This window comes from Balaenoptera borealis (assembly GCF_965194805.1).
Source record: "Balaenoptera borealis genome assembly, chromosome: 2".
Taxonomy (NCBI): Eukaryota; Metazoa; Chordata; class Mammalia; order Artiodactyla; family Balaenopteridae; genus Balaenoptera; species Balaenoptera borealis.
The window spans coordinates 31,566,377-31,588,445 of NC_138867.1; the positions used below are offsets into that span (position 1 = coordinate 31,566,377).

Below are 22,069 nucleotides of genomic sequence, written 5' to 3' on the forward strand. Positions count from 1 at the left end.
CCAAAAGTGCTTTTCCCCCTTTCTGGCATCTTTTGGAATGTCATTTTACCCAGACATCATGCACATTATCTCTCTACAATGTCATCTGCTGAGGTATCCAAGGTGCTACCCAGCCCCCAACATCTCCATGCATGTGAAATCTGTTGACAATAGTCCTTCACCCCAGAGCATCTGTGTCATATCTGCACAGCTGTCAGAAATGTTGAGAGAAACCTCAGGCTTCTCCCTGGGGCTTTGGGACACACAGAGACTCTGAGATTAGCTCAAGCCTTTCTGCATTGCTACCCTTGGCAGACATCTCTACTCTGCTCTCCAGTGCCCTAGTGGTTTAGGGAAACCCGTGGGGTTGGTCACCTCCCAGCATGTAAGTGAGAAGTGGAACATAGGTTCCCTCTACTCGTGAATGCCCCAAGCCTCTCCAGGGACCTTCTCCTTCTCCTTGTATTTACAGCCCACTGCGGGGAGGTGTTAGGATGCTGGGCTTCCTACTGCCCCTGCCCCTTTATTAGTCTACATTTCTCATAAGTGTTCATCAGCACTCAAGTCTCTGTTTTCCACTGTTTTCCTCCCCTTTTCCAGTTAGATTCTCTTTATTTAGCTGAGAGAGAGAGAGAGAGAGATCTGGATTGGCTCAGGATGAGGGAGAGAAGGGAGAAGTGTCTGACCTGGCAAACAATTGTTCCAAATCTTTCCTGTCTTACGGAGTGTGGCTTTTGAAATAGAAAATCAGGAATTTAAAGTCTCTGATTCCTAGTATCACAATTTTCACTTGGGGTGTTGGAAACCTGCTGGAGGAAGGGGTAAAAGTTAATGGGAGGGGAGACATGTGGTTTAACATTTTACAATATCATTTGCCACATTTGTTACCCTCTTGATGAAAGCAGATGGTGGAGAAAACTTACGTGCACTAAATATCTATGTGACAGGCACTGAACCATGTACTTCAACCACAGAGTGACCCTCAGAATTAAATACTATTGCCCCATTTTGCAGATTAGGCAAGTGCAGGTGAGCGGCACTGGCAGGGACAGAATTGGAACTCAAGTGTGATTCTGAGACCATCGCTATTCACTAGAATTCAGAGATTGAAAAATTTGAAGCAGCATAACTCCTTTATTTTTCAAACAAAATCCTACACAGATAACTACACTATAAAACAGGTTTTTGTGCAGGAGGAAGGTTACCATTCTGACCCAGAGTACTCTCATTTTGTTTCCTTCAGGTCCATGGTGAGGATAAAAGAACAGGATTTTCATTTCCCTATTTCCAGCCTCTTCTGAATATCCAAGGCTGTACTTTTCTTCTTCTTGGGACTTTGCAATTACCTGAAACTTTTTGGGGGGAAAACCAGACCATCTTAGAGCATTGTCCTTATTGGGCAGTCGGAGGGGAATTTGATGGCTGTGTTGAAGTGAAGTCCTCACTGGCCCCATGGGAAGGACATATGGCGGAGCTCTGAGTTATGCGGTGTGTGGGGGACCCCAGAGTGGAGAGATGAGGCTCTGTTTCACGTTGCAAGGAGGCCCTAGGTATTGGTGGATGCTTTGCAGCTCTGGGCTCCATCACTTCCCACCTGATTTCCTCCAATTGCTCCCTCATAGCCTGGGAACCTGCCCTCTTTTCCCATCCTTCTCTCTCTTCACTTCTCCCCCAATATGAATCCTTTTCTAGTCTGAGGGATGGACGGAATGGTATTTTCGGGGCCAGAGAAGTTGATAATCCTTTCTTCTGTGACCCTATTTATGCCACTCTTCTCTTTAACTACCTCCAAGGCTCAGGATTTTGAAATTCAAAAGCCTGGAAGAGATTCTTCTCTTTGGTGTTTTCAACTGGCATCTTTCTTCCCCAAGAGTTCAGAATGCCTGGCTCTTGCATGAGGAGCAGGGGATAAGAAGAGAAAAAAAAAAAAAAAAAAAAGGGAAGTAAAACCCATGGGCCGGGGTAGGGAGGAACAGTGATTAATATTTCCAAAACACCACCATGCTGGGGCTAGTCCCATAGCATGCTGGCTCAGCCTCCTCCTCTTCCTTCCCACATGCTTATGAAGGTCTTTATGAAGGACACGCTGGAAACTTGGGCATAAAACACTGCCCAGAATGACCTGATATGTTACTTAAAATAGATTTTTTTCCTTTGGGGGAGACACTGTAAAATGATCAGGGTAGGCAAAATTCAGATTCCCATAAGGAACTGGAAAAACTGAGTCCTTTGAGTGAAAAAACAAGTACAAGATGTGCACTGGTATAAAGTCTAAAGTTCCCTGCCTGCCCCTGCACCTTTATTATTCTACATTTAGCAGAAAGAAATCCCATCCTCTCTGCTTCCAGCAGTGGAAGAGAGTTTAGCTAAGAAAACACACAACTCGGTCAGAGTTAAGGAATAGACTACGTCGTTTGTAGAGAGGAAGAGAGTTGCTTTGGGAAAGGCACAAGCAGTGTTTACAAAGGAGAAAATGGTGAGAAGCCTCCCCAGGAACAAGACCAACCTCCCTCCTGTCTCAGGGCTGGAATACAAAAGGGCTGCCTTCTGCCATCTGCTCCTGAGTAGGGAAGGTAGGACCAGCCCACGTGCTCAATGTGTGAGTTGCACTGTTGGACATACCTCCCCTCACCTGCCAAGACTGAGGGGAGAGAACTGGCCAAGATCCTGCAGTGTCTCAATACACAGAAACCCAAATCAAGAGTTTCAGACACAGCTGCCCGGTCTCTCAAAGTCCAGAGGACCCATGATGACAAGTCAACTGCTTTGGCATGGTATCCCCCTCTGGGTCAATGTGTGGGAATTTAGATTTTTGAATCACTGACCCTTTTGAGATTCTAACAAAAGAAAAGGACGTTTTACCCCTATATATTGCTTAAAGTTTCAGGAGATTCGCAGATGGAGTACACAGATTTGGAACCCTGGCTTTAGACTTTTGATTCTCTTTAAAGCCTCTTGGGATCAGAGATTGGGGATCAGAGAAAATGGCCCTGATATAAGTCTTAAAAGTCTTACTTCCCCAGTGGCCAAGTGCCAGCTCTGCCCTGCCCAGATTTAGGGCCACTCTCCTGATAGGTCATTTCAAATACTTTAATCCCAAGATGGAATGCCTAATCTCCCCTCCTACAGGTGGAGAGAGATACTATTACCTGTGTTCTTCCTCAAGCACAATTTTGCAAAACTACTGAGTGTACAGCTCTTGCAGAGGCTACTTGTTCTCCCCAACATTCATTCTTCCCTTCTTCCTTTTACTAATAGAACCTCTAGTTTTAGTTGGGGACATAGTTACCCCTTTGCAGACTACCTTTTATTTTTCCTTTGCAGCTAAAGATGGTGACTATTTTGTGGCCAATAGAATAAGAGAAGTGATTGATATATGCAACTCTCAGATCATGTCCTTAAAAAGGAAACTGATTTCTCTTCACTTACTTGTTGTCTCTACTTCCCAAGGGCTGGAGTGGGATCATGGTGCTGGTAAACTAACCTCAAATCTGTAGACACAAGCAACATCCCAGGAAATAAAAGAGTAGGCTGGGTTCCTAACTAATGAACTCGTGGAACTGCCTACCTGCCAAGGATCATCCACTATGAAAGAGTAATAAATTTGCATCTGTCTTAGAGCCACTGTATTTCTGGGCCTCCTTGTTTCAGCAGCATGGCCCAAGTAATACATACAAAAACCATGAAAACATGTTATAGCCCATTCCAAAGTCTCCTGAGGCTGGTAAGGAACAAGCATAAAGGCTTACATGTGGGTAAGCCAAAATAGGAAGTACTTTCTTGAAAAGTTTCTGGAAGTGACAATTGTATCTTAAAAACTTGGCCCAGAGTCAAATCGTATGGGAACAACGCTGCCTCTCTGTGGCAATTCCATGAACTGTATCAGTCAGGGTCACTTTTCACATGGATTTTGCATATTCCACTTGGGTCATCAGAGGATGCCAATGCTGTTCTTGGAGCTGCTGGGATCTAAGAGGGCAGGGGAAGCATAAGATGTAGAATTGAGGGCTCTTGCCAATTTTCCCAGTTCTTGGGAAAACACCACCCAATTCCCAGTTGGGTTTGGATGCAATCAGCATGGCAGTCCTTCAGAAAGTGTTCTGTGGGAGGGTAGGAGCTCACCCCAAGGCGAAGAAATCTGTGCAGGGCCATGGGCCACAGTCTAGGATGGTGTCAATCCAGATTTTTCTCCATAGCACAGTAGGACACTGTGTCTGACAGTTATGAGCAGGAGCCTGCCATGGACCGTCTCAGGAAGGGCCTGAAGAGAAACCATGTGCTGTAGGTAGACCCATGTCCTGCCAGATGCCCGCAGAAGCTCCGGGGTCTGCAGCCATGGCCAGAGGCGTGCCACTTTCCTGAAGGATCGGCACTCGTGATCACATTTTTATCAAAATGTGGGCATGTCCTGGCATCAAACTATTCACTTTCTGGTAGAAATGTCTTTAGCAAAGAGTGACCAGTTGATTCTCAAATATTCCATTTTTGTTGCCTCCAAAGGCAGAGACTAAAATCTTGTAAAGACAAAACAGCTCTGGCATGTCAAACTCTGCCCAGAAAATACACAAGCAACAGCAAGTCATGAGGCTGAAGACATGGGGTAAGGAGGAAAGGGAAATGAAAGAAGAGCCACAACAAGGAAAATATTGTGCTCCTGGAAATGAAACTTCACGATGCTGGGACTCCCCCTTAGAAGCCTGGGGCCTGACTCAGCACACACTGATAAAATGCTAAAGACGAATGACTTAGGACTAGGGCAAAGTTAGATTTCCCCACAGCCTTCTTCACCTACCTGACACCCTTGGGTGTTTTTATTTCTCTATTCCCATAGCGCTCGGGGGTCCCCAGTCACTCCACTGAGCTCACCTGGGTTTCTCTTTTCCGGCAGAAGGCAGGGCCAATGATTGCTTTCCCTCTTACGGGTAAAATCTAATCTTTAATTTTAAAAGGTAAGTGACAGTGGGCAGAGGGGAAGCTAATACAGATTTCAAAGAATGTATTTTGGGACTTTTTGAGTATTTTTTCCAGCGTTGGATTTTGCCCAGTATATTCCTATAGCAACATACTGCCTATTATTACTATTGTTGCTGGGTTTTCACTTTATTTTCCTTTAATATTCAATCTCAAGGTGAGTGACTTTTACATCTTTCTCATTTAGGATAAATTACTAAATGCTTGGGGCTATTTTATAAGATTCATCTAAAAACTGACTCAGAGAAATACTTTTGCTTTTGAAACAGTTTGTTTCCCAAGGGTGTTGAAAGAGGCAACACATTGGTGTCTATCCCACTAACTCTATAATTTCCGTCAAGGATGGAAATAAAATTTCTCTTCCTAAGAGAAGAGTCGAGATAGTGAAGATTAGCAATAAGTTAAGCTCTCAGCCTGAATTTGCTCAGCAATATCTTTGTCCTTATTGACTGGGGAAAAAGAGAAAACATGGGACTTCCTGGGGGGGACTTTTACCAAGTGAACAAACAAGAAACAATCAAAGAGTGTACACAGTCCTCCAACTCAAACATTACAGAATTTCAAATCTTGCTAGAAGGTCAGTTCTCTGAGCTCTTTAGGACTCTAATCGGTTATACACAGAGGGCACGTAACTTATTACAGTATGAAAATAAAAGAAAATCTTCTTTGTGTGCTTTGTCAGCTTCACAAGTGGTCCAAATGATCACAAAAAAAGGAAGAAAGGAGAGATGGGATCAACTGATCCTGGGAGTCTTACAAGGTCACTCTGTTCTCTTTGTATATGAGAAATAATAAAATGCCTTTGCTACGATTCACCACATCATAGGAACTCCAGAAGCTAAAGGAAGACAACATCAGAAAGAAGAGAAAGATAGCGATGAGAAGAAATGATGAGAGAAGAGGAGAAAATGTAAGCTCCGATCAGGTTGCCCCATCAAAGACTGCTTTTTGCTCAGATCCTGATTCCACAGTTGGAGGTTCAGGTGCCTTGAGCATCTTTCCACATCTGCTGTTCTCATCTCTCCACTCTCCCTTCTCCCGTAGCCAATAATGACAAGGCAATATAGTAAATGTCTCCATTTGGGGGGGTAGGTTGAGTAAGGCAGTTCCTCCTCAGCTTTTCTAAGCTTCCAAAGATCTGGGTAGAGAAAGTAGAGAAGGTACCACTGTTTCCCCAGAATGTCTAGAAGGACGAAGGAGGCTTCTCATTTCTTTGAGCGCCCCACACCTAATCTAGGTTTCTCTCTGAGGTCCTTCAGCAACTCCAGCCCCACCCAAAGAGAGTAAGTACACCCGTGGAAATCCCCTGAGCAAACTAGCACATGCTGTACCAAAATATTGTGTCTTGGCTTTGTTCTTTTACGTCTTCACAACTAAAGGAAAGAGATACAATCAAAATGATAGTCCACTTAAATGATAAACAAGAGAATTTAAAGAGACATGACCCAGTTACTCACCCGTGGAGTGACAGTCTGTGAGCAGTTCACGGGGTCTGTGTTGGTGGATGGATATGATTTGTGATTTCTCTTTGAACACTTGTTCATGGAAATTTATAATTAGAGCTTTCTTGAAAGGATATTCAGCTCAAGACGCAAAACACACTAATTTTTGTGAATCAGGCTTATGATTTTCTAACTGAGCATTCAAAACAAAATCAGAGACGAGAACACAAATTATTATTTGAGGCACAAAATTGTCACCGTTTCTTTGGTTTGGAAGATGGGTGAAAGATGCAGCAGGTGGAGGAGGTAGATTATGTCCCATTCAGTTGGCTTCTTGCTCTGAAATGTTCCTTGAGCTTGTATTCCAGAGTGTGACTATAAACAGGGCATCCCGTATCTGTCACGGATCTACCTCAACCCTGAAGAGGGGCTTCCAGGGGCTGATACAAATGTCCCACCTCCTTTTTTCTCATCTTATGAGATTGTCACAGTAACTGTAACGATGACAAGCTAACTTATGCAGCTTTCAAAGACTCTGTTTTACACTTGGGGAGATGTTGTTCATCTTGGTTACTATAGCCATTTTTACAAGCCCATAGGACCGATTTTACCCAATAACAGTGAATTGAACAGAAGTTCAAAAGTCACTGTCTACTCAGCATCTCTGTACTTGTCACCTTATAATCCTAGTCTCGTGGCTTCTTTCTAAAAGAGCCAAGGTGAATCAAGACAGTGGTGCTTCATGGCCAGAATCCAGGCTAGATTATCCGTGAGAAGACATGAGCAGAAGAAGTATGCCCTTCAGGAGCACTGTCTGTGTGTTGATGACAGAACAGCTGTCTACCTGTGCCTTCAAACGTGAATGATGGTTTAAGGGGGAACATCCAACAATTACTAAAAAGTCAACCAGGCTTAACAAATATCACTACTTTAACCATGAGGCCATGTTGGGGACAATTTTGATGGACAAACTAGTTTAAGGAGAGTCTGAGTGACCTCTGTCATTGTCTCAGGCTTCTGCCCCATATAGGTAGGTACCAGTGTGGTCTGCATGTACCGTATGTTGCTGCAAAGCAGTGCGGCAATCAGATTTTCACAAATAGAATCCTATTTTACATACATGGAGAAGACTATTTAAACAAGGGGTCTTTTCCTGTAACGGGCTAGATGGTGAAGATTTTACACTTCGTGTGCTGTACGGTTTCTGTCTCAGCGACTTTACTGTGCTCTTGCAGCCCCAAAGCAGACGTGTTTCAACAGAACTTTACTTACGAAAACAAGTGGTAGGCCAAATTTGGCCCCTAGGCCATAGCTTGCCAACTCCTAAATTAAACAAATAATTCTTGAATGCCTACTATGACGGGTGAGGCATCAGTAACCACCAGGGATACACAAAGAACAAAACAGAATAGTTACTGTGCTTGTGGAGCTCTCTAGCATGTATGTTCTGAGATGAGAGGTAGATAATTTAAAATATACCTGCAATAAATGACTTCATTAAGTGCAGAATCTTTCTTTAAACAAAACTCACCCCAGACATGCAACGGATAAGTTTGTCAGTTTAGATTTTTGTCTCATGATTCTTTTAAAGCAGGCCTAAGCTAGTTTGAACCTGGATTTGAATCCACCCCCTTAGTCTGAAACAAGCCCAGTACGTTTGGGGGCTGCCAGGGACACCAAAGAGGTACAAGCATCTCAAAGGCTCCATCCCTTCCTTCCCTCCACTTCTGCTTATAGCAACACTCCTTTTACCCACACTTCCTGTTTCTGGCACTTGTCTTCTTTTCGGCTGTTTATACTTCCCCCAATACTTCCCCCCTGTGGTTAAACAAGTATAAAGCCCTAAAGCTGTAGATTTAAGTTGCCCTCTCTCTCTCTCTCTCATTCATTCCTCCCTACACATAGGCTCACGCGCCTGCTCTCTCCTCTCTTTCTCTCTCAGAATGACACCTCTAGGTATTGCCTTGGGTATGGTTTTCTATTTACTTCAAGCCGTTTCTGGAGAAAGTGGCTATGCAGAGAATGGTGAGTCATTTCTAACTTTTCTTTAGGATTTCAGATGATCTCTAGCATCTGTTTCAGGTTGCTCAGATCCCTAACAGACCAAAGTGGGGCACTGGGTTAGAAGGGAGTTTGAGGGCTCGCCAGGTAGTCAGTCGTTTTGTGCATTCTAACCACCAGGACAGAGGGCCTGGGGACAACACTGTGAGTGGTTTGTAAAGGCTTAGAATTGTCAAGGGGTGCACTTGACTCTCCCAATGTGGATCTTACATGTTGGTCAATGCCTCTGCTCTTACGAAAAGAACACCCACAGAGACACACTGGTTATGCTTGTTGGAGAATCTTCAAGGTAATTTTTCCTTGTCAAGAAATGAAGCTCATTTTGTTTTGTTTAGCTTTTTAGAAGGTTCTGAAAGCTTCACTTTCAAGATAAAATAATATCCAGGAACAACAGCTTTGTCTGCCCTTACCTTTGCTATATCCTCAGCACCTACTCTAGCATCTAGAACATAGTACACATTTAATAAATATTTGAAAATTTCTTCAAAATACTTTAGTTTTGGTAGAGTTGTGTGGTATTCTTAGTGAATAACTGAATAGGGTTAAGATCTGAGCGAGTTCTCATTGAAATATATTTAACTGTCTCCATGTCAACAATTTTACCATCATATAATAATTATCTTTGGGATCCTTAAAATACTTATTATCTAGAGGCAGATGCTGCCTACTTTGTAAATCCATTGTAATTACAACTGAACCGTACACAAAGGTGAAGTAGTCCAGAGGAGCCACCTGGAAACTTGGACCACCAAATTGCTCCTGAAAATTAAACACTTTCACTTTAAGACTTAAAAAGTATTTGCTTAACGAAGATATCAAACACATCAGCCTAATGACTCAACTTGGATATCTTAAGTCACGTAATTTCTAAGGATAGAAATCCCTAGAATATTTTCTTTAAGGGACTTGCCAGAGGGTTGACATTTTTCACAGTGTGACCATAAATGAATCACTTTGTGGGAAATGATGATTATTTCATGGTAAATGTTGTCTTGTGTCTGTAGATAGATGCTTGGCACGTAACACATAAATCTTACTCTTTGGAGTATAGTATATCCCTTCTATTTCTCCCTGCTGGTCATATTATTTTGAAAAGAAATTAACAATTTTAATTGAAAGCTGAGTTTTCACTTCAACTTTTTAAATTTCAGGGTTTTTTAGGAGATTTGTAACCACCCATCCACATGATTACATCAAAATACTTCCTGGTTTGGGGTGTCAGGAATTCAAAATAATCAGCTGTGGTTTGTTGAAAGATAAGTTAGTTCTCTGATAACCACAAGAGTGATCAAGAGAAGAAAGGGATACTTTTTAAAAATCCAAACCATTTATACTTTTAATCAACTAAGCCCTTTCAGTAGGAAGCTTTTAAACCACACTGCCTTGTCTATAATACATAGTTCAAAAAACCTAATTTTTATAATGAGCTTTTAAAAAATAATAGGTTAACTCACTGTTAAAAGCTCTATGTAATTTCAAAGCCATAGTCATAATAACACCTTTGACAGAGAACTCTTTTTCAAAGGAGCCCCAAATGCTTCGTGTATATTCTCAGAATTAGAATTCTTATTTTACCTTTTCATTACTTATTTCTCAAAAACATGTGATAAAGTAGCTAACCCTGATTGAGTGCTTACTGTGTTCTAAGAAGTCTTTGTATACTTTTATTCAGTGATTCCTCATGATAACATGAATTTAAATATCAGAACTCTGAAGCTTAGAAAGGTCGAATAACCTGAAGGAGGACCACAGCTACACAGTAGAATAGCCAGGATTTTAACCCACATCTGTTCAGCTCTGGTGCCAGAGGTCTTAACCACTGTGTATATGATGCTGAACTAAGCTTAGAGCAGGTATAGCCTTCTCTTTGTAAAATGCCATGCGATTTTGCAGGTTATTGAGGAGAATTTTTCTTGTATACAAAGCAACTTGGCTTAGTAACACCTGCTAAAGAGCCAATGAGCTGTTTGTCAAAACATGGCCATTTTAATTGTATGACCACTGCTTTTTTTCTCTTTTATTGAAGTATAGTTAACTTACAATGTTGTGTTAGTTACAAGTGTACAGCAAAGTGATTCAGTTATACATACATACATATATATATATATATATATATATATTTTCTTTTTCAGGTTATTTTCCATTGTGGATTACTATCAGATATTGAGTATAGTCCCCTGTGCTCTACAGTAGGTCCTTGTTATTTACCTACTTTATATATAGTAGTGTGTATATGTTAATCCCAAACTCCTCATTTATCTCCCCCCGCCTCCTACTATCCCCTTTGGTAACCATAAGTTTGTTTTCTATGTCTGTGAATTTATTTCTGTTTTGTAAATGAGTTCATTTGTATCATTTTTTAGATTCCACATGTAAACAATATCGTATGATATTTGTCTTTCTCTGTCTGACTTACTTAACCTCTAGGTCCATCCATGCTGCTGCAAATGGCATTATTTCATTCTTTTTTATGGTGGAGTAATATTCCATTGTATATGTATACCACCTCTTCTTTATCCAGTCATCTGTCAATGGACATTTAGGTTGCTTCCATGTCTTGGCTATTGTAAATGGCCACTGCTTTATAAAATGTATAAGGATATACAGCAAACTCACTTTGCCAGATTGGTTGGCTAAGGATAGCGGGAGTGCTTTGTTCTGTTAATACCCGGCATCTGCTAGACTCTGCTCTCTCTGGCTTACGTTGTATGTTGAAGAATTTTGGAGAGAAAGATGAGCCACAGATGTCTGAATCCGAATAGTAATGTAGGTTCTGTTGTACAAGATTGGTGGAAGTTCTAAAGAAGAGAAAACATTAAGAGAGCATGAGTACTGCCATATAAGGGCAGGCTAAAGCCACACAGAACCATTCCATCAAGAAATGTGCCAGCAATTAGGGGACTAGATTCACTCTGTAAGATTAGGAATGAATATGTTTTGAAATGCGAGCCCTAAATGGTGGACTGCCCCTCATTATTCAAAATTGTCATTAATAAGAGGGCCATACCCTTCTGAAATTACATAAGGAGTCTTTGCTGGTGGCAGAATTGTGAGCCGGATGGATTCTAGGTATAGTCAGAAAGAGCAGTGCACACAGCTCTTATCTAGATGTGGCTTTTAGAGATTTGTCACTTTGACTGGACCGACCTTTCTCTCAACTGGTTGATCCACTCACAACCAGCTTTAGTAACTTTCCCATAGAATTAATGGGTTATTGAAGTAAAGTGAATGCTGCTTGTAATCCCATGGCCTACAGGACACTCAACTGGGCTTTGATTTTTAGTATATTGTCTATCCTATTTAAAGCATCTATTTTCTAGTATCAATGGGCCAAAGTAATTTCTAGTATCATTGGACTTTGAAGCAATCATAGCTCACACTCAGCCTGAGAATGGCTTTTGTTACTCTGGATTTTCTCAGATCCCAGTTGGAGTATTTTGCTGACATAATTTTCTCTATTAAATATTGTAAAATATACACACAAAATATCTATATAATCTTAAGGGCCTCAACCCAGCTTAAGAAATCAAATACTATCTCTGACAGACAATACTTTCCAAAAGTGGTGGCAAAAAAATTCTGGTTCCCCACATACTTCCAGAATTTTGCTAATATCTAGAAAATGCAGTATCTCTAAAAGAAGGTTGTATAAGCACAGAAATAGTATCTATAAGATTCATGGGAAGGCCCACCAGATCTGAGTCCTGTCATGTAATTTTTCCTAATCATGTTTGCCTCAGTTAGTAGCTTAAGACAAGTTGCCTTATATAAATATTCACACAATGGAGATAATCAGTGGTACTTTTAGTTAGGATGCCTATTCAGGCAAGGGAAAGCTACCATTTTAAAAAAGTGAACTTCTGAATGCAAGTTAGCTATCACCTTCTTTCATTCAAAAAAAAAATTCTTGGGAAGGAATAAATGAAGATTAGTAATAAAGCCCAAGTCTAGATTAGGTAGCACATAAATAATAAAGTATCTCATTTGAAATGTATACAAACAAAAGAAATTCCCATTTATATAAAAGAAAGTGTGTGTTCAGTGTCTCATTCTAGACCTCCAATGCACTAACCCAATGGCAGAGATATTTAGAGATCTTAGGAGGCTATTTATTAATTGTGATGAGTTTTTTTCTATTAGAAAAAAATCTGTGCTCATTAAGTTTTGTTTTGGTTTTGTTATTTTGTTTGTTTGAAATCCTATTTCTTGTCTTTGTCTTTGAGCCTTCCTTCTTTAGATAAACAATCATCACTCCTTTATGTCCACCACAGAAGGCTGCCATTTTATCAGTCCCTCCAGATTTCAAAAAGATGCACTTATTTGCTTCATTAACAGCTGTAGGTTTGTTCTTTCCCAGGAGACTTTGACGATGCAGAAATGGATGACTACTCATTCTCGTGCTACAGTCAGCTGGAAGTGGATGGATCCCAGCACTTGCTGACCTGCGCATTTGACGACCCGGACATCAACAGCACCAATATGGAATTTGAAATATGGTGAGGAATGGTGCCTTCAGTGAGTGCTTAGAAATCCTCTGTCTCTCTTTCGTGTACTGTACAGCACCAGCTGCAAAGGCGAGAGTGTGGGAGCTAATTATCAAATATTAAAATTGAATAAATTCCAAAAACTTCCTGGAACCCCTTGTCCTTCACCAAGAGACTCAAGCAAAGCAACTCTCAGGAGTTCATCTTTCAGGTCCCACTGCTACAGCCAAATGACAGTATGGATGTAGGAGATCCCACATCCCTCCTGACTTCATGGCAGAATTTAAATTCTGGTTCTTCTGGGACACTCATCCCCCAAAAGTTCTTTGCCCAACATGAGACAATGTAGTGTCTTGAAGCTGCACTTGAGGGCAGGTGCCTGGTTTCTAATCCCAACACGAGCACTTACTAGCTTTTTAATCTAGAGTAAGTTGTATAACTTATCTATGCCTAAGTTTCTTCACCTGTTAAATGAGATATACCACCTCATGGGGAGATGTGATGCTTAAATAATTTAATACTTTAATAATTTAATTAGAAGACATATCGGGTGTGTAATAAGGAATGAAAAAGAGGCATTAAGTCAAAACTCTATGAATCTAGACTTAACTGCCATCCCCTTGACACAGTTTGACTTCAGATGGTACTCTCAATACCAGTTTTCCAAAAATCCACAGAAATAAATTGGCTCTTGGTTTCATGGGACCTCTGAGAAAAGGTAAAAAGAAAGAGAAAGTGTCTGGTTTGAAGGTTTGGTAAAGAACTCAGAGAACTTTATCTTCTCCCTCTTCCACAAATCATCTCTTGTTGCCAAGGGTTACTATCTCTAATGACGTGAAAAAAATACTCTATCGTAAAATTCTGACTTGTAGCTATTTCCAAATTCATATCAGATGACCTAATTTTAGTTAGTTGCCTAGTAAGGAAAGTAAGTCAAGATCCACCAGTAGTAAAAGAGGGCTTCGTAAATTCCTTAGACACTCAGCCAACCCTCCGCAATATATAGTCTAGACAAGCCCTGAATCCCATGTCTTATGTTAATTCCCTACATCTGTTCATGCAGTGCCTTCTGCTATGGTCATTGGATAAATATGACCTTGGACTTGAATTCCATAGTGTGTTCTCAGTCTGCCTCTGTCAGTTCACTTCTATAACATGCTTTCCAGGAATAAAATATATCAGGAGAAGAGGAACCTACAATGTTCAGAATCTGTGCAGCAACTAGACTCCACTAAGGCAGCCGAACAACTCATTCAAAAGATGCAATCATTTTTGTGGGCAAAACCCTCTCCGACACAGAGGTCTGCTTTGGGCTCTCCAGCCAGCCGGGTGGTGAACTGCAGTGGTTTTTCTTGGGGAGGCTGAGGCTGACCTTCTGTCCACTTTCATTCACAATGGTATTTGACCACTTCCTTGGCCACTTGAGCAAACTTTCCCGCTTCCTTTAACAAGTCTCTTGATTTCTCCTGTCATATTTTAACCTGTCCATAGCCTCCGTTTGGGTTTTTCAGTTGGGTTCAGATATTTCCGTTGGAAAGCGATTGTTTTAAGACACGTTTTCCGTGTGAAAGTATAAGTATAAAGCCCTTAGTAGGTTAAGGTGCTTCTGGAGAGAAGCCGTTTTTGCAAAGGTATCCACACCTTGAGGGAGAGATTCGTGCAGCTCCTGGGTTCAAAGTAGTGATGTAGCTCAAGTTAAAGCCACTTAAATAGAGTGCTGTACTTGCTGCTTTGGTTGGGCTTCTTTTCCACAATGAAACTAGCTTTATTCGAGCTTTTTTTTCTGTGAATATAAATTTATAAAGAAAGAAATTGTAAATTACTGAAAACTGAGTTCTGCTGAAGTCATTACACAGGGGGGATTGTTGATAGAAACCAGGTGCTGTTTCCCAGAGGGCTCACCAGGGACATTTTCTAGCAAGCATTGCCTGATCTGACCGCCAGTCTCCCAGGCTCAGAAACCCATTACTTATTGTTCAGTGTGCAGATCCATCTCTCAGGGATGGACTTGGATTAGCCAAAATCACAGAGTTGGATTGCCAGCACTCCAGTTGACAACTTTACATGGACAGATGCAACTATCATAGTGACCCAGAAGTTCACCCCGGACTCAGGTGTTTGCGGGGTAGGAGGAACAGAGAGGGCCAGTAGGTTGTGCATCAATATAAATCCACTCTCACTGGGGGATCTAGAAATTCTTCATTCACCAGCACCCTAACCAGCTCCCAGGTACCTGGAGTGACAAAGCAGAGGCGCTGGAAACAGGCAGGGAGGTTGGAATCCCAGTAGTGGCACTGGCTCTGTGACCCGGGGAGTCATTTAAGCTCTCATCCTAACAACCACCTTGCACTGGGGTAGAAGGTTTAGTGTCTGGCTTATGGTCAGTGCCTGTAAATGGTACTTAATTCTCTCAGTGTCATCAGATTTTCATTAAAAATGTGATCCAAAGGTTCAGTAAATACAGCAAAACAAAGGAAATTTGTTTGTTGATTTTAAGACCAGAGTTAATTTGATTCATATCTCAAAGTGGTTAATTTTTCTAAATTTAGTAGCCATCATTTAAAAATCTAAGTATCTCTTTAAAAATCAGATTTGGTAATGCTAGGCCCAGACTAGCTGAACAGAATTCTGATTGCTTCTATAAATGGGGAATTAAATCTCAGTCCTGAAGTTAGGCTAAATTTTCTCATTTCTATTACCCACATGGACACCATAGGCATGTAAATTTGGGACCCTGCTTTTTAGGTGTCTGCATAACTTTCATAGTGAGCTCTCAGAAGGTAATTATATTTCCTTTATTTCCACATTCTTGGGGGCACCACAGTCACTCCCAGGTACCGCCTACAGATACCACTTCAAATATGTCATTTTTTTGTTTTCATCAATTACCACCAACATCACAGGCTGCATCCTGCCAAATCTACTTCATGCTCCTGACTTAACTAGCAATATCTGTCAAGTGTTTTTAATTTAGTCCTTTCTACAGTAAACCATACTAACTTTCAAAGGTGTTTAATACTTTTGAGAAGATTCTGTCTTTTAGGGCCAAATGAGGAATAAAATCTATGGTTGTTTTTAGTATTTCCATGTAAATATCTGTTTGCACCAACAAGAGAAATGTATTTATCACGCTAACTCCCAGCGATTGCAGGAGGTTCAGGAAGGTGGCGTTGGGGTGAAGAATCAGGTGCTGTGGTCCCAAGTAGCCTCTCCCTGTTTTCAGAACAAAGGAATTTGTGTGAGTGGTTTAGGTTTGATGTCCCTTAGGAAGGTCCTACAGGGCCAAATTTGCTAGCCTATAGTACTGCTTGGGTACTTGTAGTGATCTCTTCTCCCCACCAAAATACCCTAGAACAGCTCTATCCAACAGAAATACAATGCAATCCACAAATGTGTGAGCGATATATGTAATTTAAACTTTCCTAGTAGCCTCATTTAAAAAAAAGAAATAGGTGAAAATTAATTTTAGTATTTTATTTAATGTAATATTGCCAAAATATTATCATTTCAACCTATAATCTGTATGAACAAAAAATATTCATGAGCTATTTTACATTCTTTTGCATTCTACATCTTCATAATCTGGTATTTCATATTTAGAGCACATCTCAATTTGGACGAGCCATATTTCAAGGGTCCAATATCCACATGTGGGGTTATGGTTATTGTGTTGGCCAGTGAAATCCCAGAACGTTCCTAATCCTAGCAATACACGGTTAGCGACCAAGTAAGCTGTTTTAATTTAATTAAGTGAATTGAAATGAATTGGATTGAATTGAGTTGAGCCGCTCATGGGGCGACACTGAGTTTCCTCCAATCACCTAAAGCCAGGGTTAGTGGCACAAAGCAAGGCTGTCTGTTCTAGACCACAGTTGTCTCTTAGTCTTCCGGCACAGCTTCCCCTCCACATAGGGCAGCTCCTAGAGCTCAGAGCCCATAAAAGGCTGCCCAGGCTCACAAGACAGCCATATGGTGATCCTTTATTTTTCTTGCTCATCACTTGCACTCCCTGAAGAGCAGGAATGAACTAAGAATACCATTTTAGATTCTTCTGAAATGTCCAACAGTACCGGGACCTTGCTACATGTCAAGGATCTGCAATTGAATATTCCACACATGCTTTACTTACAAATATATCCTAAACTCAATGATTGAACCAAAAGCCATTTCCTTCTAATTCCTCCATAGCACATTTACCTAAAGTTCAGAAATGGGATCCTGACCCAGTTGTCCTCTTCCATCCTTGCTCCTCAAACCATGACAGTGTTGCCATCTTCAGAACTTTCCATCTGACACTCTTCTCAAGTTTGTTCCTTGGTATCCGTCTAGCTTACCTTAAAATTTTGCTTTTTATTTTTGCTCTTCTCCAAATGGGAAAACCCATGTAGCCCAACAAGGGGCATACTCTAGAAACTCCAACACCACACACACACACACACACACACACACACACACACACACACACTCAATGCCAGAACTGCATACCCTAAATAAGATAACAGTTAACAAAAAAGCTATACTGGGGGGGGAAATGTTAAAGGAATGTCCCACAAACAATAAATATTTTAGACCATGTAGGAAAAACAAACTGGTAACCATGGTTATCACAGGAGATGTGAATTAAATAGAGGGTTGAAGGAAAGAAATGAGTAATTTTACTTTTACTCCGCACTGTTTATTATGACAGTAAGAATACATATTCTGCTTTACTCCCTTATTTTTTATGTGGTTTATTAATTTAATTTCACTTTCTTTTTTGATTACCATTCATTTGGGGGGTAAAGTTTACCTATGGTAAAATGTACAGATATTAAGTGAGTTTGGGTTTTTTTTTGTAAATACTTCAACTCTTTAGTCAACTTTGTTTTTATAAATTTATTTATTTATTTATTTTTGGCAGTGTTGGGTCTTCGTTGCTGTGTGTGGGCTTTCTCTAGTTGCGGCGAGCAGGGGCTACTCTTTGTTGCGGTGCGCGGGCTTCTCATTGCGGTGGCTTCTCGTTGCGGAGCACAGGCTCTAGGCACGAGGGCTTCAGTAGTTGTGGCGCGCTGGCTTCAGTAGTTGTGGCTCACGGGCTCTAAAGCACAGGCTCAGCAGTTGTGGCACATGGTCTTAGTTGCTCCGCGGCATGTGGGATCTTCCCAGACCAGGGATGAAACCCGTGTCCCCTGCATTGGCAGGTGGATTCTCAACAACTGCGCCACCAGGGAAGCCCCTTAAATGAGTTTTGAGAAACATATTTGACATGTTGCCATCACCTCAGTTGAGATATAGAACCTTTCTTTCACCCTAGAAGGATGCCTCCTGTCCCCTTGCAGTCTTTCCTCATCTCCTGTGAGCAACCACAGCTCTGAAACCTATCAGCCTTTGGTTTTGCCAGTTTCTGTGAGTTCTCATAAATGACACACTGCTCACTCTCTTCTGTCTGGCTGCTTTCACACAACAAAATGTTTTTGAGATTTATCTATGTTGATGCTTATCTCATAGCGCATCTTTTCAGTTGCTGAATATTAATTCCATTGTTCAAATATATCACAAATTTTTAATCCTTTCTTTTCTTGATGGACGTTTGAGTTTTTTCAAGTTTGAGGCTATTCTTTTTAAAGTTACTATTAACATTCTTATACAAATCAGTTTGTTGGTACGTATTTTCATTTCTCTGTGGTAAAAACCTCAGAGTGAATTACTGTATCACAGGGTAGGTGTGTATTTAATTTTATAAGAAACTACCCAACAAGTTTTCCGAAGTGGTTATACCATTCTACTACCAGCAATGTATGAGAGCTACACATCATTTCCAATATTTGGCTTTGAAAGCGTATCTCATGATTTTATTTACATTTCTCAAATAACAAGTAACGTTGACCAGCTTTTCAGGTACAGTTGGCCATTTGTATGTCTTCTTTTGCCGAGTATCTGTTAAAGTCTTTTGTCTTTTTTCATTGAATTATTTGTCCTTTTGTTATTGATGGATGTGAATTCTTTATATGTTCTGGATACAATTCTGATGTTAGATATATGTACTATAACTATTTTCTGCTAGTCTGTAGCTTGCCATTTCATTTTATTAATGACATATTTTAATAAGCAGGAGGTTTTTGTTTTGATGAAGTCCAATGTATTTCATTTTTCTCTTTTGTGTTTAGTGTTTTTTGTGTGATGTCTGTCTGTCTACACTCAAATCTAGGAGGATGTTTTCTTATGTTTTCCTCTAAACAGTTTACAGTTTTAATCTTTATATTTAGAGCTATACTCCATACCCAATTAATTTTTGTGAGATTCAGGTTCATATTTTCCACACATTTGCTCAGTTGTTCCAGGACAATTTGCTGAAGACGTTTATTTCCATTGAATTGATTGGGTGCATGTTTTAAAATCAAGTAACCTTATGTGTATGAGTCTATTTCTGAACACTCTATGTTTTCCATTGATTAATATTTCTATCATTGTGCCAGTGTTAAACTGTCTTGATTATCATAACTTTATAGTAAGTTTGAAATCAAGTGCTCTGTGTCCTCCATATTTGTTCTACTTTTTTCAAAGTTGTTTTGACTATTCTGAGTTCTTTGGGTTTCCACATAAATTTTGGAATCAGCTTGTCGATTTATTTTAAATCCTGCTGAGGTTTTGATTAAAATTACATACACCAATTTGGGGGAAATTTCCATTTTTCAGCACTGAGTTTACTAATCCATGAATGTAGCTCTCTATTTATTTAGATCTCCTTTAATACCTCTCAGGAATGTTTTGTAATTTCCATTGCAAAGGCCTTAAACATCTTTTATTAATTTTATTTCTAAGCATTTTATGTTTTTATTGCTATCATAAATGGAGCTGTTATTTTTTTAATTTACTTTCCAATTTTTGGACACTAGTCTATAGAAATATAATTGACTTTTGTATACCGACCTTAGTGAATTCACTATATTAGTTCCCGTGATTGTGTTGGAGAACCTTTATAGTTTTCCATGTGAACAAACATGTCTGCAAGTAAAGAAAGTCTTATTTTCTTTCTTTTCAAACTGGTGATTTTTATTTGTTTCTCTTGCCTTATGCACTGGCTAGAACCTCCAGTGCACTGTTGAATAAAAGTGGTGAAAAATAGGTATTCCTGCCTTGTCCTTATCTTAGGAGAAAACTGTTCACTAGTTCACCATTAGGTATGTTATTAACTATAGACCTTTTGTAAATGCCTTTTATCAGGTTGAGGATGTGTCTGCTGAGAGTTTTATCATAAATGGATGTTGAATTTTGTCATATGCTTTTTCTAATCACTTGAGTTGATCAGATTATTTATGCCTTTTATGCTGTTCATGTGGTGAATTGTATTGATTGATCTTTGATTGTTGAACCTACCTTGATTTCCTGCATGCATTCCACTTTGTCATTATGTGTTAATATCAATGTATTGACATTTTCTTGAGGAACATTAATTTGTAAATTTCTTTTCTGTAATATTTTTGCCAGCTTTCTATACCAGATTTGAGCTAACTTCATAAAGTAAGTTGGGAGGGGTTCATTTCTCCTCTATTAATAATAAATTCTTATTAATAATAAATTGAACCTCTTTGAAAGAAAGGGAACTATTGAAACATTCAATTTCTTCCTTATTTTCACTTTTGGGCACTATCTCTTTTTAGATTACTCTAACTGTTGCAATATTCAACCATTTCTTAGAGTTTAGAGTTAATGTACTATTTCATGTAAAATATAAGAAACTTGCAACAATATAGTTGTACTTATCACATTCTACCCTTTGTACTACTGTCATATATTTTATATCTACATATATTGGGGTTTTTTGTTGTTTTTTATTCTTTTTTGGCTGCATGGGGTCTTCGTTGCTGTGCGCGGGCTTTCTCTAGTTGTGGAGAGTGGGGGCTACTCTTCATTGCGGTGCGCAGGCTTCTCATTGCAGTGGCCTCTCTTGTTGTGGAGCATGGGCTCTAGGCGCGCGGCTTCAGTAGTTGTGGCATGCGGGCTCAGTAGTTGTGGTTCTCAGGCTCTAGAGTGCAGGCTCAGCAGTTGTGGCGCACGGGCTTAGTTGCTCCGCAGCATGTGGGATCTTCCCGGCCAGGGCTGGAACCCGTGTCCCCTGCATTGGCAGGCGGATTCTTAACCACTGCACCACGAGGGAAGTCCCTACGTATATTGTTAATGCCACAATAATGCTACAGTATTTGCTTTAAACAATCTTTATCTTTAAAGAATTTAAGAGAAGAAAATATGTATTGGCTTTTTTATTTATTCTGGTCAATCTAATTGCTTCCTGTAGATCTGAAATTCCACCTATTATTATTTCCCTTTGGTCTAAAGTACTTCCTAAAACAAATTATCTCAATTTTTATGTAGCTAGAAATATCCTTACTTTGCCTTCATTATTGAAGAATATTTTGTAGTGTAAGGATTCAAAGTGGACATTTTTTTCCCCTTCCAGAGTTTTAAATATATTATTCCAATGTCTTCTCGTTCACATAATTTCTGATGAGAAGTGATATTTTTCTCTGGATGCTTTCAAGATTTCTTATTTGCCTTTGCTTTTCAGCCATTTGACTATGATGTGCCTAGGTGTGGTTTCCTTTGTATTTATCCTGCTTGGATTGGCTGAGTTTCTTAAACCTAAAAGTTGATATTTTTTGCTACATTTGGGAAATTTGAGAACATTATTTCTTTAAATATTTTTTAGCCAAATTCTTTCTTTTTGTTCCGGAACTCTAATTGCATATTTATCTATCCCCTTGATATTGTCCCACAGGTCAATAAGACTTTCTTTCTGTTGTTTTAGACTAAATAATTTCTATTGATCTATCTTCAGCTTCACCAGCCTTTTCTTCTGCCTTCTTCTATCTGCTATTAAGTCCATCCCATACATTCAGTACATTTTTAAAAACTTTAAATTTGTACTTGTCAGTTATAGTATTTTCATTTTGTTCTCTTTTATAGTTTCCACTTCTCCACTAAGATTCTACATTCATTCAATAATTATGACCATATTTTTTTGAACATATTTACAAAAGCTGTTGAAAAGTTCTTTTCTGCTAGTTCCAACATCCAGGTCTCCTTGGGGTCAGTTTCCATTGACTGCTTTTTGTCTTGACTATTTGTCACATTTTTCTATTTCTGCTCTTTTGT

The 22,069-nt window shown here is 39.8% G+C and overlaps 1 protein-coding gene across 1 annotated transcript in view; it reads left to right on the forward strand.

Moving 5' to 3' along the window:
• The first annotated feature begins 466 nt into the window (after positions 1–466).
• Positions 467–22,069, forward strand: part of IL7R (interleukin 7 receptor) — a 40,953-nt gene continuing 19,350 nt past the window's right edge. Inside the window, exons 1-2 of the mRNA XM_082382407.1 lie at positions 467–8,417; positions 12,811–12,949. Coding sequence (XP_082238533.1) covers positions 8,336–8,417; positions 12,811–12,949 — 221 coding nt within the window. The 5' untranslated portion in view covers positions 467–8,335. The remainder of the gene's footprint in view (positions 8,418–12,810; positions 12,950–22,069) is intronic.